We start from the raw sequence: 18,182 nt of genomic DNA, 5'->3' as shown, positions 1-18,182 counted from the left end.
CTGGCTTGTGTGCAGTGGTCAGGCTCTTCCTCCCCGACTCCCAGGTGCCCACCTCACACTTCTGCCATGTTCTTAAATCCCTCCCGCATGCCTCTCTCTCTCTCTCTCTCACCCGATGGCCTCTTCCCTCCCTTCCCTAAGAAAACAGAAGCCTTCCAATGGGGGCCACTTCATCTCAACACCCCCAACTCGTCACACGTCCCTCTTCTTTCACCTCCTACTGTAGAGGAAGGGTCCTGGGTTCTTTCCTCTATCAAAGCCATCTCCTCTGCTTTACCACAATTAGTCATAAAAACGGACAAATAGAGACTCTAAATACATGGTAACTAAGGAAAAAATTGTATGGTAGTTCCTAGTTAAGGTAAATCCTGAGATAAACTGGTTTGAAAATTTGGGTTAAAAATAGCTATGTCTTGGGACTTCCCTGGTGGCACAGTGGTTAAGACTCCACCTGCCAATGCAGAGGTCACGGATTCGAGCCCTGGTCTGGGAAGATCCCACATGCCGTGGAGCAACGAAGCCCGTGCACCATGACTACTAAAGCTTGCATGCTGCAACTACTGAGCCCACGTGCTGCAATTACTGAAGCCTGTGCACCTAGAGCCTGTGCCCTGCAACAAGAAGCCACCACAGTGAGAAGCCCGCGCACCGCAATGAAGAGTAGCCCCCGCTCACTGCGACTAGAGAAAGCTCACACACAGCAAGGAAGACCCAACGCAGCCCCGCCGCGTCCCCCTCAGAAAAAAGCTGTCTTCTTTCTCTAAGCATAACTTTTTTTTTTTTTTTTTATCCATTTTTTTTAAGTTTATTTATTTATTTTTTTAATTAGTTTCTGCTTTATAACAAAGTGAATCAGTCATACATATACATCTGTTCCCACATCCCTTCCCTCATGCATCTCCCTCCCTCCCACCCTCCCCATCCCACCCCTCCAGGCGGTCACAAAGCACCGAGCTGATCTCCCTGTGCTCTGCGGCTGCTTCCCACTATCTATCTACCTTACGTTTGGTAGTGTATACACGTCCTAAGCATAACTTTTAAAAAAAAATTTTATTGGAGTATAGTTGATTTACAATGTTGTGTTAGTTTCAAGTGTACAGCAAAGTGATTCAGTTATACATATATATATATATATATATATTCATTCATTTTCAGATTCTTTTCTCATATAGGTTATCACAGAATATTGAGTAGAGTTCCCTATGCTATACAGTAGGTCCTTGTTGGTTATCTATCATATATAGTAATGTGTGTATGTTAATCCCAAGTTCCTGATTTATCCTTCCCCCGTCACGTTTCCCCTTTGGTAACCATAAGTTTGTTTTCAGTATCTGTAAGTCTGTTTCTGTTTTGTAAATAAGTTTGTTTGTATCATTTTTAAAAAAAATTAGATTCCACATATGAGTGATATCATATGATATTTCTCTTTCTGGCTTACTTCACTTAGTATGATAATCTCTAGGTTCATCCATGATGCTGCAAATAGCATTATTTTGTTATTTTATGGCTGAATAATATTCCATTGTATATATGTATCACATTTTCTTTATCCATTCATCTGTCAGTGGACATTTAAGTTGCTTCCATGTCTTGGCTATTGTGAATAGTGCTTCTATGAACATAGAGATGAATGTGTCTTTCCAAAGTATGGTTTTCTCTTGATATATGTCCTGGAGTGGGATTGCTGGATCATATAGTAGTTCGATTTTTAGTTTGTTAAGGAGCCTCTATAGTGGTTACACCAATTTACATTCCCACCAACAGTGTAGGAGGGTTCCCTTTTCTCCACACCCCCTCCAGCATTTATTGTTTGTAGACTTTTTGATGATGGCCATTCTGACTGGTGTGAGGTGATACCTCACTGTAGTTTTAAGTTGCATTTCTCTGATAATTAGTGATGTTGAGCACCTTTTCATGTGCTTTTTGGCCATCTGTATGTTTTCTTTGGAGAAATGTCTCTTTAGGTCTTCTGCCCATTCTTTGATTGGGTTGTTTGGGGATTTTTTTGATACAGAGCTGCATAAGCTGTTTGCATATTTTGGAGATTAATTCCTTATTGGTCGCTTCATTTGCAAACCTTTTCTCCCATTCTGTAGGTTGTCTTTTTGTTTTGTTTACGGTTTCCTTTGCTCTGCAGAAGCTTTTAAACTTAATTAGGTCCCATTTATTTTTGTTTTTATTTTTATTACTCTAGGAGACAGATAAAAAAGATATTGCTGCGATTTATGTCAAAGAGTGTTCTGCCTGTGTTTTCCTCTAAGAGTTTTATAGTGTCTGGCCTTACATTTAGGTCTTTGATCCATTTTGAGTTTATTTTTGAGTATGATGTTAGAGAGAGTTCTAATTTCATTCTTTTACATGTAGTTGTCCAGTTTTCCCAGCACCAGTTATTGAAGAGACTGTCTTTTCTCCATTGTATATTCTTGCCTCCTCTTTCATAGATTAATTGACCATAGGTGCATGGGTTTATCTCTGGACTTTCTATCCTGTTCCATTGATCTATAGTTCTGTTTTTGCACCAGTACCACACTGTTTTGATTACTGTAGCTTTGTAGTGCAGTCTGAAGTTAGGGAGCCTGATTCCTCCAGCTCCATTTTTCTTTCTCAGGATTGCTTTGGCTATGTGGGGTCTTTTGTGTTTCCATACAAATTTAAAAATTTTTTGTTCTAGTTCTGTAAAGCATAACTGTATATATTATGTAAGACTTTGCTTTGTGTTCTCATTAAAAACTGATTAGTTTATATTTCTTAAGTTTCCTTTACTGGTTTTATTGGTTTGAAAAGATTCAACATTTAAAATTATGAAAATGTAAAAACCGTGTGTTCACGTAAACTGAATGATAATAACATGTCTTTTTTTTTTTTTTTTTTTTTTTGTGGTACGCGGGCCTCTCACTGTTGTGGCCTCTCCCGTTGTGGAGCACAGGCTCGGGACACGCAGGCTCAGCGGCCATGGCTCACGGGCCTAGCCGCTCTGCGGCATGTGGGATCTTCCCGGACTGGGGCACGAACCCGTGTCACCCGCATCGGCAGGCAGACTCTCAACCACTGCGCCACCAGGGAAGCCCATAACATGTCTTTTTAAAAGGGTTGTTCTTTGGCACTTGAGATAACTGTGTATGTAAACTATTCTCCACTTCTATCTGGGTAAAATGATTAAAATGTCATCTTGTTGAAAAATTCAATACATCATTAGTAATCATGTTTCTTTTTAGTGTGTCACTTAAACATAATTTCTAACATCCTTATTAACTTTAAGACCTTGAACTTATATTTCATTTAACTAACAAATAATCTTTAGGGGTGTGGACAATTTCTAAACGGATTTAAATTCCTAAAGAGAAAAAATTCAAAAACACTAAGTCACTGAGCATAATCTTAATATCCTCTCTTGCCGCTCATTGTTGCATATAATGGCATGACCACTAGTTAACAGTTGGTAAGAGTATGCATCCACTTTGGGTGATGCTGGTAAACATGCTAACTTTTGCCACTTTAGGAGGTACAAAGGGATGTGGAATGTGTTCAAAATCACTTAGAAATGTACAATCTCCCAAGACTGAGCCAGGAAGAAAAAGAAAATATGAACAGACCAATTACCAGTAATGAAATTCAATTAGTAATTTAAAAACTCCCAACAAACAAGAGTCCAGGACCAGAAGGCTTTACGGGTGAATTCTACCAAACATTTAGAGAAGGGTTAACACCTATCTTTCTCAAACTATTCCAAAAAATCACAGAGGAAGGAACACTCATAATTTACAAGGTCAGCATCACCCTGATACCAGAACCAGACAAAGATACCACACACAAAAAAAGAAAATAACAGGCTAATATCACTGACGAACACAGATGCAAAAATTCTGAACAAAGTTTTAACAAACCGAATCCAACAATACATTAAAAGGATCATACACCTTAATCAAGTGGATTCATCCCACGGATGCAAGGATTTTTCAGCAAATCAATCAGTGTGATACACTACATTAACAAATTGAAGAATAAAAACCATATGATCATCTCAATAGATGCAGAAAAAGCTTTTGACAAAATTAAACATCCATTTATGATAAAATCTCTCCATAAAGTGGGCATAGAGGGAACACACCTCAACATAATAAAGGTCTTATATGACAAACCCACAGCTAATAACATCATACTCAACAGTGAAAAGCTGAAAGCATTTCCTCTAAGATCAGGAACAAGACAAGGATGCCCACTCTTGCCACTTTTATTCAACATAATACTGGAAGTCCTAGCCACAGCAAACAGACAAGAAAAATAAATAAATAAAAGAAATCCAAATTGGAAAGGAAGAAGCAAAAATGTCACTGTTTGCAGATGACATGATACCATACACAGAAAATCCTAAAGACACCACCAGAAAACTACTAGAGCTCATCAACGAATTCAGTAAAGCTGCAGGATACAAAATTAATATACAGAAATCTGTTGCATTTCTATACACTAACAATGAACTATCAGGAAGATAAATTAGGGAAACAATCCCATTTACCATCACATCAAAAAGAATAAAATACCGAGGAATAAACCTACCTAAGGAGGTAGAAGACCTTTACTCGGAAAACTATAAGACACTGATGAAAACCACAAAGCTGTCAAGTGTCTTTCACTGGAACACTGATAAACTTGGGGGATCTCAGGGAAGGAGGCACAGAATCACAGGTACAGGCTTTGCAGGTGAAACCTGGTAGAGGCGAAATGGATCATTCTTGGTTCCTAATAGACAAACTAATAAGGACAATAAAAATACTGCTGGTACATGGAATGATCAAATTAGGATTCCCAAGGCTTTACGGAACCTCCAGGTGGAAGCTAACTCCAAAGGTTTAGGGTCATACAATTCTAGTTTGTTAATCACATAGAAGAATTACGTGTGTTAATTAACACCACATTACACAAATGTAAGTAAAACCAGCCAAGTAAATAAGACATTAAATTAATAAACTGAAACAGAAAATTGCTGAATAAAATTCAGGTGGGCAGATAGGAACTGGGGGAGGGCTGCACCTTCTCTACCACCATTCTGACCTAGCACCTCATGCCTCGATAGAAAAAACAAAGACAAAAATCACCTTGCATGTGGAGGTTTTTTTTCCTTTTTCTTTCTTTTTTTTTTTTTTTAAAGAATACTCTGTCTAGCATTATCCCCTCAAAATAAATGAAGCCTGGAGTCCTTTCTATAAATATCTAATCCCCTAAATGAAAACAACTTCATCTCTCAAATCTTGCTGCTGATATGGAGGGACCCTTGCAGATGTGATAAGTGTGAGAGGAAACTGCTGGTTTTCCACCAGGAGGAAGGAGACCAACTTGGCAACCTTGTCATATTCAATACCTGCTATTTCCTGTATTTGGGTAGTCTGACTCTTCCAAAGGAAAAACTTTAAGGATGAAATACTTAGTGTTTTTGTCTGTGACTCTTCCATAATCCACGCTCCCCGCTTCTTCCTGAAATTTTGTAGCATTGTTTGTAATGGTATTAGGACAAACTATTCATTCTCGAACATCATTTAAGTCTTCATGAGCTTCTGTTTCATCTCTCTGATTGGATTATAGACTTCTTGAATGAGCCCCTCCCCAAACCACACTTTACAGTTCTTTGTCCACCCCACAGAACCCAGCACGACCCTTATAATAGGAGATGTCAATACGTCTAGCTGATTGATGGACTGACACATCAGTTACACATCTCTGTGATTCATTTATTTTCCTGGAAACTAATTTTAAAAGACAAATTGCTCCAAGCCATCATTAATCTCTCCCTGATATACTTTCATGCATGTAGATGCTCTGAAAAATATGTACCCACATAGCATTTTCTGTCTGCATTTCTTTATGTACATGCACCAAGATAATCCATATTTGGGGCTTCCCTGGTGGTGCAGTGGTTAAGAATCCGCCTGCCAATGCAGGGGACATGGGTTCAAGCCCTGGCCCGGGAAGATCCCACATGCCACGGAGCAAATAAGCCTGTGTGCCACAACTACTGAGCCTGCACTCCAGAGCCCGCAAGCCACAACTACTGCACCCACGTGCCACAACTACTGAAGCCTGCGTGCCTAGAGCCTGTGCTCTGCAACAAGAGAAGACACGACAATGAGAAGCCTGAGCACCACAACAAAGAGTAGCCCCCACTCGCCAAAACTAGAGAAAGCCCGTGCACAGCAACAAAGACCCAACACGGCCAAAAATTTAAAAAAACAAATAAATTAATTAATTTTAAAAAAGATAATCCATATTAAAATAATCCTTGTTATTCAATGTATGTATTAGTATGTATGTATTTATATATTAGTTTGTTTTTTTTAATTGAAACTATACTCGCACAACTTAAAGGGTCAAATTATTCTATGTATCGTGTTATGAAAAGCAGCATTCCCTTTCACTCCTACACCCATCACCCTCTAGAGGAAATTCTTAACTATTTCTTCTGTTTCTACCTCCCTATCTCTACACAACACGTTCATAAAGCTGTTTTTTAGTTGTCATATGTAAGCACTGTCTCTTGACCTTCCCGGGTGGAAGCTCTTTCATTCCCCAATCTCCCCAACCAGACTCATGTACCACCTGTTCCTCATCTTCCCCATGTGGTTCTATTATCAGTTGGTTGGATCAGTACTGTTTTCACATTATTTCTCGAGGTAAATATTATTCAAGCCAAGCCACACACCATGATGACTTCCTTTCTTTCTTGCATATTTTGTTCCTCCTAGAGTTAGTCTTGTTTTTCCTGTTTGCTTAGTTACATACTTATTGATAATTCATCTCCAAACATCTGAATCTTCTGTCAATACACTGAATACTGAAATACAGTATATACACTGAAATATGCAGATTTTTTTTTTCTCCTCTTGGAGACAATGCTCTGAAGCTCCAACCTGGACTGGTCTGTCTTCAGGTCTGTCACGTACATCTCCCTTCACCATCATCCCAACACCCTGGTTTCCTGGCTTGACTCTACTTCTCCTCCTTGGATAGGCTGAAGGCCTACTTTTACACTTGATGGATGACTTGGGTACAGAATTCTAGGTTAGGATTCTCAGGGACTCTAAGAGGATCCTTTTCTTGAGAACAGGGAAGGCGCTGCTGCTCTGCTGTCATCTAGTCCCAGTACCTAGTTCACTGCTCCCGGGAAGGGTGATGCTGTTCATATTCCTGTCCTTTGTATGTGACCTGTTTTCTCTCTCTGGAAGCTTCTAGGATCTCCTCTATATCCCTGGGTCTTTCCTCATTCATATGCTAGCTACATGGCGGCCCCTTTATTGGGAAATGTGTCCACCTTCTTTAGAGAATGAACTTCCGTTTTCTGCAGGGGGAGAGGAAGGGCGATAACTACTCTGCAAAGTAGGAGTGGGGATCTGGGGACCCTAGAAAGGCCATGACACAATACTCCTGTTTCTGACCTCACCTTCATGCCTCTTGCAGAGGTACGGGGTACCACTAATTCCTGAGCCACCTGGGGGTTCTGCCATGTGCGTTGCTGTTTTTCTGCCTGCCAGCTCAGGGCTCAGCTTTCTCCCCCATGAGATCAGGTATCACTAACCTTATCTGCCCCCCAGGTCCCAAGTTTTACTGCCAACATTACTTCTCCTTGCATGGTTGTGTCTTTACAGAAAAGCTCTATGTAGACACCTTGGCAGGGTGTGGGGGAGAACGGAAATCAGTGTGTGTTCAGTCCACTCTTGTATCTGTCTTTCATGTCACTCTTTAGAAAACATCTCTTCTCTTAGCTTCTTTCATAGTACAGTCTTGCTTTTCCTCAAAACGCACTGGTATCTCATTCTAAGTCTCTGTTTCTGGTTCTTCCTCCAAGACTCAATCTCCAAGTACTGGTTTCTCTCAAGGCCCAGAGTAAGTGGGCTCTCTTATTTGCTCCTCCCATCCTCTTCCTCCCCACCCCCCAGCTCCCAGGTAAATGCACTCAACTCTCACAGCTTGAACACCACCGACATGGTGAAGATGCCCACATTCCTAGTTTCAGCCCTGAACTGTCCTTTAAGCTCCAGACTCACATCCAACTGCCTGCATGATTTCTACAGTCTGAACCTCACCAATATCTCCAACTGTTCCAAACTGAGTTTTCAATGTTCTTCCAGTCTTTTCTGTCGTAGAATATGGCACCACCATCTACCCAGTTGCTTGAGCTGGAAACTTGGGAATCAGCTAAGCTCTGCCTCTTCTCCTCAAGCCCACACCGAACCTGTTAGTAAGTCATGTTGAGTCTACCTCTAAAACACATGTTTACTCCACTCATCTCTCTCCCCCCACCCCGCTGTCACCCCGAGACTAGGCCGCCCATCTCTCTCTGACTATCTAAGAATCTTCAAATGGCCTTTCTACCTCTGCTTCTATCCTCCTCCAACCCTTTCTTCCTATAACAGCCAAAGGGATCCTCTTACAATGGAAACCAGAACACATCACTTACTTTTTTTTTTTTTTGGCCTCACCACGCGGCTTGTGGGATCTTAGTTCCCTGACCAGGGATCGGACCCGGGCCCATGGCAGTGAAAGCACAGAGTCCTAAGCACTGGACCACCAGGGAGGTCATATAACGTACCTATTAAGGTCCTTCGAAGCTCACCATTGGACTTAGAATACAATCCAAATTCTTTACCATGACTCTCAAGTCTGACTATCCTACAGTCTCATTTTACAGCACTCTTCTCGCTCATTGTGCTCTAGCCACACTGGTCTTCCTCCACTTGTTTAGAATAGCAAGTTATTTCCCCCATGGACCCGCTCCCTCTGCATGGGATGCCCGTCGTGCTGCTCCCTCGCTGCACGTGTGGCTCCACCCCATCCTGCAAACCTCAGCTCCTCAGAGAGCCTTCCCGATACAGCTCGACATGTCTTCTAAGAGTCTCCCCCCTTGCTTCCCTGCCCCAACACCCCTTTTGTTTGCTCGTAAATACTGATCACAATTTGTAATTATATTTTCCTCTCCCACCGGTCTGTGCGTCCCACCACGGGAAGGAGTGAGGGTGCCAGCACTGTGACTAAGAGGAATTTGATAAACATTAGTTGAATCACTGAATAAATGTCCCTGCTTCCAATCAATATCTGAGGATTGTATAGAAAACTTCTTCCGTTACAATAAAAATGTAATCACCTCATGAAATGCCAGGGTTTTCAGAAGCTTGAAACAGACTCAAAATGCTTCAGAAATTTCTGCTTATAGATGAGAAACTGGAACTTCATTCCAAGTATTATGTTATGGGCACATTAAATTATAGGACTTTTCAGAGAGTGATGGGAAGAGAAAGAAATTCTTATTCACCGATTCCTTTGTGAGGATCAGGAGGACAGGAAACAAACTTCAGCACTTCAGCTCGTTTCTCCCTCAGACCCCAGCGGTAGAGGATTTCTCCGTAGCATTTCTTAAAGTCATCAAATTGCTGGGTATTGGCGGGGTCCAGAAGCCTGGATCAAATTCAGAATTCTGGTCAGTTCCTTTAAGAGAAACAAGCTCAAGGCCAAACAGCACTTAATATAACAAATGACACATAATACGCTAAGAGTCCTGATTTTGGAGAATCTAAGCGTCATGAAATTGCAGCTCCCACCTGCCAAGGTCATTACCTTTTATTTTTATCGTGCTGGTCACGCTCTCGCTCACGAGGATCACTGTAGGTCAGACTCCCAAATCGGATTTCTTCTGGTGAGGACTCTCCCCAGGGTGAACATATGTGGTCTGTCTCTCTTCCCACTGAAAAAAATCAAATGGGAAGAGAAGATGAAAATCAGAGAAGGCATGGCAAATACCAGAAAACTCTCATAATGCACATGTGTCCAATTTACTCCCTGGAAGAAAGATAAGCTAAGTTGAAGATCCTGAGAAATGGAACTAAACAGAACACTTTCCTAGCCTTACCTTTTTGTCTAGGTGTTTACTATTAAGGTAACTTGATAATTAAGTACCCACAAAATGAATAAGCAAATTATGGTAGAGATGATGTAGACTATTAGGCAGGCACTACTTATAAAAACTCTTTAAATGACATCAGAAAATGCTCATGACAAAATCAAAAATGGAACACAAAAACCAGAAATATAGAATGACCCCCCCACACACACGAAGATTGGAAGAAAATGTTCTGGAATGTTAACATATGCTATTTCTAGGTGGGGGAATCAATGATTACTATTTTCTCCACTAATGCTTTTTGTTTTGTTTTTCTTCACTGGGCAAATAGTACTTTTGTAATCAACAAAACTAAGATCATTTTTAAAAAGAAATTTAAAAAATCCAGAAAACACAAATACACTTCCTCGTTAAATAGACCTTTACGGCCAGGTGGAACCAGGCTCAGCTTTATTTCTCTACCCTGAAGGAGGTACATGGGGAGAGGGAGGTAACAGGAAGTGGCAGATGATGGGGAAAGGGGCTTGTGCAGGAGAAAGGATAAGGGTTAGCATTTGGGGGGGGACACTGGGAAGTCCCACTGTCAGTTTCTTAAGGTTACAAGATGGAAAGCAACCCAGCAAGGCAGAGAGACCAGAAACCAGCCTGTTCAAACACGAAAAGCCCAGATCTTGCTGACTACAGTATCCCCGTCATACTCAATTTAAAGGGCAATGAGAGGGGGGCTTCCCTGTGGTGCAGTGGTTAAGAATCTGCCTGCCAATGCAGGGGACACAGGTTTGAGTCCTGGTCTGGGAAGATCCCACATGCCGCGGAGCAACTAAGCCTGTGTGCCACAACTACTGAGCCTGCGCTCTAGAGCCCATGAACCACAACTACTGAGCCTGCGCTCTAGAGCCCATGAACCACAACTACTGAGCCTGCACCTAGAGCCCATGCTCCGCAACAAGAGAAGGCACCACAATGAGAAGTCCATGCACCGCAAAAGAGTAGCTCCTGCTCGCCGCAACTAGAGGAAGCCTGCGTGCAGCAACGAAGACCCAACACAGCCATAAATAAATTAATAAATTAATTAATTTTTTTAAAAAAAGGGCAAAGGGGGAATTCCCTGGTGGTCCAGTGGTTAAGACTCCAAGCTTCCACTGCAGCGGGCCCAGGTTCAATCCCTGGTCGGGGAACTAAGATGAACTAAGATCCTGCAAGCTTCGCGGCGCACTGTGTGTGTGTGTGTGTGGCAATGAGAAACAAGGAAAAATATGGAGAGTATTCATCAAGTAAAGATTACATATTAAATCGCACACCACATTTAGAGTATAAAAACCCAGCATGGAAACTAACACACCACTGTAAAGCAATTATACTCCAATAAAGATGTTTAAAAAAACAAAAACAAAAACAAAAACCGAGTGTGGGCTAAGGCTATACCAACCTATGTTCCAGCCACCAGTGTTGAATCCTGGGTCGGACATACTTGAGCAGGAACCAGAGGATGTAAAGCTGGGCTGCAGAGCAAACAGGAGCAGCATGAGAGCGCTGTTCCCCATGACGGCGACCTCTGGGAAAAGTCAAACTCACACCAGGAAACCCCCAACTTACGTATCGACTGTGGGACACCACAAGGTTAGATGAGCGGCTGGGAAAAGGCCCGAAGGGGTTTGGTATCCCCTGCGGCCGAGACTGGGCTTCAAACACACTGCAGAGCATAGCCAACGTCTGCACGTCCCGGAGCCGGCAGTAATGAGCCAGCCTGGAGAGAAAGGGGGCAGGAGAGAACTCATGAGAAAGGCAGGGGGAAGAATGAATGTCACGACAGCGGTGGGCTGTCGCCATCGGGGTAGGAAGGCAGATTTTTTTTTCATTTATATTATTGAAGTTTAGTTGATTTACAGTGTTGTGTTAATTTCTACTGTACACCCAAGTTCTTCAGTTATACATATATATATATATATATATACATTCTTTTTCATACTCTTTTCCATTATCATTTATATAGAATGGGTATCCTACTGTATAGCACAGGGAACTATATCCTGTGATAAACCATAAAGGAAGGGAGAATTCTTGATTCTGCCTCCAAAGCCCCCATCAGGACCGAGGGTTTCCTGCAGATCCAGGAGCATGATCGACTCTGAGTTTGGCTCAATTTGTTTTGGAATAACATGTATCTGAGTATTACACGTGACCTAGATATAACCAACCTGAAAGCTCCTAGCTGGCAGCCAGGCCTGGGCTCAGACTTGAATGGAGCTTCTTCAAGAATTAAGGAGACTCAACCCACATCTGAGTGAGGCCATACATGCTCTCTCGGCCTCTCCAACTCCAAGGAGGCATCACACTGCTTCCTGGGGGGTTTCTATGTCCTCCATTCATATGACCTAAGGCTACATGGAGGTGCTCAGAGAACACGGTGCCACCACAGTATGGGGAGCAGGTCACAGACTCAGGAGGTGGCATTATGAGTCTGAGCTATTAAGTAAGAACAACAGGGGATAGTTTTACCTTTTAGGTCCTCACATCCCCTTTGCTCCTTTCAGTACAACTGTGCTAGACAGAATGTGAGGTAGAGATCCCAGGGACTTGGCCTTGGTGATGCAATAACATTGATACTTTCCTACCAAGCAATGTCTAATAGTTTTAAGGTGTTTTCACACTATCTCATGAGCCTCATATGAAGTGGGTAGGACAAGCACCATGAGCAACCTGAAGCATGAGCACGTGTCCCAGGTCCGGCCTCAACAAGTAGGTAAAGCAAACCTCCACCTGAAGGAAGGAGAGCTTTTCCATCTCTCTGTCAGGACCTGGGCCTCCCTGTCTTGGAGCCTCAAGTGGTTTTTCCTGGTTGTGAATCATTTTGCACACTGTATTTCCAGTTTGCCATATTTCAGTGCAATAAATCAAACACAAACTCAAGGTTTTCATAAACTGTCTAACAGGGTGAATGCATCGTGGCCTTTGGAAAACACGAAGGCCAACGTGCAATTCTCTAACCTGCTCTCAGGGGCGAGATTCTATAGCACCCAAGAAACTTTCTACCTCAAGAACTCAAACTCCTGTGTTCAGACTGATGTACTTCTGGGCCAAAGCATAACTCTCTCAAGGACACATGAGTCCCAAATCCTTGTTATAAATGACAAATACTATATAATTCCTTCTGCTCTAAGAAGTGAATTCTGCACGGAAATTATAGCAGCCCTAAAAGGAAAGGTCTCACTTCCTCTTCTCATGCCTCAGGCCTTTGCACTTTTCTCTTAGACAAAAACACTGAAAGTGTTTATAGACCTAAAATTGACATCACTCATTTTCCTCACTTTTAGCCCTCAAAACCTACAGAGACTCCAGTAGCTGTCGCCCAAATGGATGTCGAGCCCAGGGTGTTTCCAAATCTGGGTCAGACTTCGGACCAAGGCAAAGATCCGTAGCTACTGTAGCCAGCGACCAAACCTGGACAGATCAAAGAGAAATACCCACACTCAGACTGGTGAACGCAGGACCGCGAACCATGAAAGAACCCCACCTCCTCCTCCACACACAGCCTAAAGCCTTGCTATTCTGGGGGCGGCCAAAGCTGGGAGCTTACTGAAATGCAGAGTCTGACACCCCACTCCAGACCTACTGAAGCAGACTTTGCATTTTAGCAAGATTCTCGGGGGACTTGTATGCACATTTGAGAAACACTAGCCTTCAAAACTTTTATGAAGCTGACGACAGAGGAATGACACCATGCAACAACTTCCCTGGATGGTCTATTTAACCACTGACTCATGTGACTTTTTCTGCTGCTTCATTAGTGAACTGGCAGGGAGAAAAAAATGCATTTGGTATCACACTTAAGATTGTCCTTTGCCCAAATAATGAAAAACCTTCCATTACAAAAGTTTCAGTATACTCTCTGAAGTTACGGAAAAATAGGCCAAGAAAAAATAGACTCGGCTTTCTTTTTGTTGACATCAAATCTGAGGAATATCCCCAAACTTGAAACCTCACGGGGCTTGGAGTCCTCAAGCAGAAACTAATGTCCATGATGTGTCTATTAAATCCAAGATTTAGCACATGCTAAATATAAATACATCACACCATCAACAGAGTCCCCTCCCCTCTATACCTTTAAAAATGGAATACTGGGGACTTCCCTGGTGGTCCAGCGGTTAAGACTCTGCATTCCTAATGCAGGGGGCCCAGGTTCGATCCCTGGTCAGGGAACTAGATCCCACATGTGTGCCACAACTAAGAGCCCACATGCTGCAACTAAGCAGCCCGCATGCTGCTACTAAAAGATCCCACACGCCGCAACTAAGACGCAGCGCAGCCAAATAAATAAATTTTTTAATGGAATATTATTTTGGGGAAATCTTTCTTACTAGCAATACATCACTGTACGCCCACCAACTGGAAAACACTACTAGACTCTGAGAAAAACCCGAAAGGAAGAAGATACAGACTTTGAATCAAGGAGTTTAAAATAGAAGAAAAAAAGAATAAGCAAATAAAAACACTGAAAAACAGGTATAGAAACACATCAGATATGTTAAAAAGAAATCAATGCAATCGTGTGGCTCCAGTATACTTAAATAACCCCCACGAGTATTGGTTCAAAAGAAAAACATTCATTTCTATGATCAATGGACCACCTGGATGGTTGCTGGAAGAAGTTCATAGGTTTCTGGGATAGGAAAGGATGTTTAATACCCTGGCTGACAACTTGGGCCCATTATTTCCTCACTTGTAATACACGTTTCCCAAGTGCCTTCAACAGAAATAGTTGACAGGTTTATTCCTGTAACTCTTTGCAAAACAGGAAACACATCATCTTCAATATGTGCAAAAAGAACAACAAAAAAAATTCTCCAAGCATTTGCACTGATGTCATTTCCAGTCCATTAAGGAAGACCACACCACAATGATGACTGCAATTGCAAGAACAGCAGCAATAATTTGCCACATACTGGGTATTTACATCTACCAGATACAGGTATGGAAATTGTATGCATATTACCTTATTTAGTTCTCATAAGGACCTCAGAAGTATTGTTCCTATTTTATAGGTGAGGAAACTGAAGTTCAGAATGATTAGGTAGCTGCCTAGGATCACACAACATGAAAGGGACGGAGCCCAGATGTAAACCCAGGTATGTCTGAACCCCAGGGAAGGGTCTTTCCACTTCACTCGGACTAGCCTGAACTTCCAAATCAACCCTGCCATAAAAGTCTTAAAAACTTAAAAGAAAAAGAAAAAAAAACCTTTAGGAAGTAATTTTTCCTCAGAGAATGTTTTCTCAGAACATGAACCAATCTTCTCATCAACCCTATGAGGCAATTATTCTTGTGGGTCTCACTTGACCAACACACAGAGGCTGAGAGAGTCGGAAATACTTGGCCCACTGTTACACCACTAGGGAGTGGAGTCGGGCTGACGCCTCCTGTTAGAAATTCCTCACTATTTCCACTACTTTGTTTTGCTTTCTTAGTGTTTGCAGAATTTTAGGTGGCTGGGTCCTTAGAGAAAAAGATTAAATCCATGACTCTAAGTTTTACTTAAAAGGGCTTGCAGCAGAGACTTGACGGTGTTTACTAGGAGAGAAAAGGAAATCTTAGGGAATTTTCAATCAGATGAAAATCAAGGGGAGGCCTTAGCTCTGGGTCATTTGGAGGGTTACAAGGAAAACACTGACTAGGTAGGACAGCAGCTCACAGTTTCCGTTGCTCAATCTAATCCTCACACTAAAGAATAAAAGATGCAATAGAGACAGAACATAGATTAGCGGTTGGCGAGGGCTGGATGGGGGAAGAGGGGCTTGAGCAGTGACAAGTAAGGGGTGTGGGGTGCCTTTACAGGGTAAAGGAAATGTTCCAAAATCGCTTATGGTGATGATTGCAAAATGCTGTGAATATACTAAAAGCCACTGAATGGTACATCTTAAATGTGTAAATTGCATGGTCTATGGACTACAATCTCAATAAAACAGTTTAAAAAAAAAAACACCAGGAATTCCCTGGCGGTCCAGTGGTTGGGAATCCGCACTTTCACTGCCAAGGGCCCAGGTTCGAGCCCTGGTCAGGGAACTAAGATCCCGCAAGTTGCGTGGCACGGCCAAACAAACAAAAATAAATAAATAAAACAAAAAACCTCACCAGTATAGGAGCAACTTGCTTAAGCATTGACGTGTTTCTGCAAAGATGAAGGAAATTTTAATTCTTGTAATATTACACCTTGTTTTAAAACTGAACATGTCTCTATCTTAAGGAATGCCTTGGTAAACCTTTTATGAAATGAAGCATTTTTAAAAGTAAAAAACAAACAAAACAGAACTGAGGGTGTAAATGGCAAAGATAGAGACACCCAAATTTACATATTAACAATCACCCTGCCCTAGAATAGAAAAGAGATGTTATAAAAACACTTAGTAAATGCTTTAGTACCTCCTCAACTAAGCACTAATAAGAAAAACATCCAAGGGATCTAAAAAGCTGCTCTAGCCCTATAGTTTGGCAAAGAAAATGGGAAAGAAATTACAAAATAGGAGGTACACCTTGAAATGTCACTAAACCAAAACAGTAAAGTGAAAAGAACCTGCTCCAAGAGAAGAATCCAGATCTCCAACAAAAAGAATGGAAAATACCTGGACGAGATCCTTCCTTCCAACAAGCAAGGCAGAAGTGGCATTCTTCTGACATGTTTCTTGAATATCATTCACATTCAATCTGAAATTTAAGAAGAATTAAAAAGTTTCTTTCCAGTTGACTTCTAAATCAATTACTCCTGGTTTAACAAATAAACTAAAAACTGCCTCTTTGGTTGTCACTCAAAATGTTTTACTCGTATTGGCCTTAAGCTCCCTTTCTACGTAACATGGAGAAAAAGCTTACCTACAGCTGACGTTACACTGTGAGCTCAGGCCTGGGGAAGGTGAAATTGCTTACCTCTTTGAAGTCAGGAAAGGAGGCCAGGTTCAAAGAACAATGTGCCAGCTAGCTTTTCTGGGGAGTTCCCCAGGCTTAAGGGTTGAATAAAAATTGATTTAGATATGTATAATGCTGACCGTAGTTTCTAACAAGGAGTAATGTGCTGTACATAAACGACAAAATAAATATTTTTTATTATGTGTTCAAGTTCAGGAAGAAGGGGAACCACAGGTCAGCAGCTTCTGTGTGCCTGTCACCCACCTCCCAGCTCCCTTCAACCAACGTGGCTCGCCTTTTAAACTGTTTTACATATTAAGGACAGGAGGCAGAATTCTGAGACTGTGCCCAAGATTGCTGGCCCCTGCTGTACATGCCTTGTATAAACCCTCCCTTTAAACGGGGTCAAGACCAGTCAATACTGATGACATATCACTCCCCTAACTGTCAAAAGGGAGGTTCTCCTGGGTGGGCCTGACCTAATCAGATGAGACCTTAGAAAGACAGTGAAGCATCAGTGAGACACTCCTGCTGGTCTTGGAGAAGATGAAATTCCCTGAGTTCTCCGGCTGCAAGGAACTGAATTCTGCTAACAATCTGAATGAGTCTGGAAGAGGACCCTGAGCATTGGTTAAGACCACCACCCGGCTGACTTCGTAATTTCAGCCTGGGGAGACCAGAGCAAGGACCCAGGTAAGCCATGCCCAGACTCCTGACCCAGAGAAACTTGGAGATAATAAATGTGTGTTGTTTAAACGCTAGGTCTGTGGTAATTTGCTATGCAGCAGAAGAAAGCTAATGCACTGGGCCTCTCCTAAAAAGGATTCCAGTATCTCAAAAACTAAAATAAACAAGGAGTTCCCTGGTGGCCTAGTGATTAGGATTCCCGGCTTTCAACTGCCTGGGTTCAATCCCTCGTCAGGGAACTGAGATCCCGCAAGGCACAGCCAAAAAATAAAATAAGATAAAATAAACAACTTTGATATTCATGTCTAAGTGGGAAGCACGGCATAGTTGAAATTCTGAACTTACATGTATAGTTCTCCCAATGACTTGTGAACAGGAAGAAGGCAGGCAATATCCTGAATGATCACCTTCCCAGCAGCCTTGATTGGTCGATTCCCAGAGTCCGATCCCTCACGCTTACTTTTCCATCTCCTTGATTTCTGGGGGAAATGACAAGATATAACTAATGGGGACTTCGATGAATGGAAACCTACATTTGCAGAGCACACCATAGTTGGGGTCATTGGTAATTTGCAGAGACCTTGCATTACATCATGCCCACAATTATATGAATCAGCATCTGTAGAAAATAAAAGGATGACAAAGGGCATTGAGCTCATGGCCCAGAATCCTAAGAGGAAAATAAGCACCTACTGCAGTGCTATATACATTC

At 42.0% G+C, this 18,182-nt stretch overlaps 1 protein-coding gene across 5 annotated transcripts in view; it reads right to left on the bottom strand.

The window, feature by feature from the left end:
- The window catches only part of WDR59 (WD repeat domain 59), a 108,723-nt gene that overhangs the window by 22,261 nt on the left and 68,280 nt on the right, over nucleotides 1-18,182 (bottom strand). For 4 of the 5 annotated variants that reach the window (XM_081217246.1, XM_081217243.1, XM_081217244.1 and 1 more), the window contains exons 19-25: nucleotides 17,816-17,949; nucleotides 16,504-16,585; nucleotides 13,215-13,327; nucleotides 11,483-11,633; nucleotides 11,316-11,388; nucleotides 9,604-9,730; nucleotides 9,302-9,444 (exon numbers count right to left, since the gene is read on the bottom strand). In XM_081217246.1, coding sequence (XP_081073372.1) covers nucleotides 9,302-9,444; nucleotides 9,604-9,730; nucleotides 11,316-11,388; nucleotides 11,483-11,633; nucleotides 13,215-13,327; nucleotides 16,504-16,585; nucleotides 17,816-17,949 — 823 coding nt within the window. Of the gene's footprint in view, nucleotides 1-4,524; nucleotides 4,709-9,301; nucleotides 9,445-9,603; nucleotides 9,731-11,315; nucleotides 11,389-11,482; nucleotides 11,634-13,214; nucleotides 13,328-16,503; nucleotides 16,586-17,815; nucleotides 17,950-18,182 lie in introns of those variants that run through there. The other variant, XM_081217245.1, reaches the window with a different exon arrangement.

This window comes from Mesoplodon bidens (assembly GCF_964165515.1).
Source record: "Mesoplodon bidens genome assembly, chromosome: 18".
Taxonomy (NCBI): Eukaryota; Metazoa; Chordata; class Mammalia; order Artiodactyla; family Ziphiidae; genus Mesoplodon; species Mesoplodon bidens.
The sequence above is the reverse complement of the archived record's forward strand: the minus strand, read 5'-3'. Positions and strand labels throughout refer to the sequence as shown.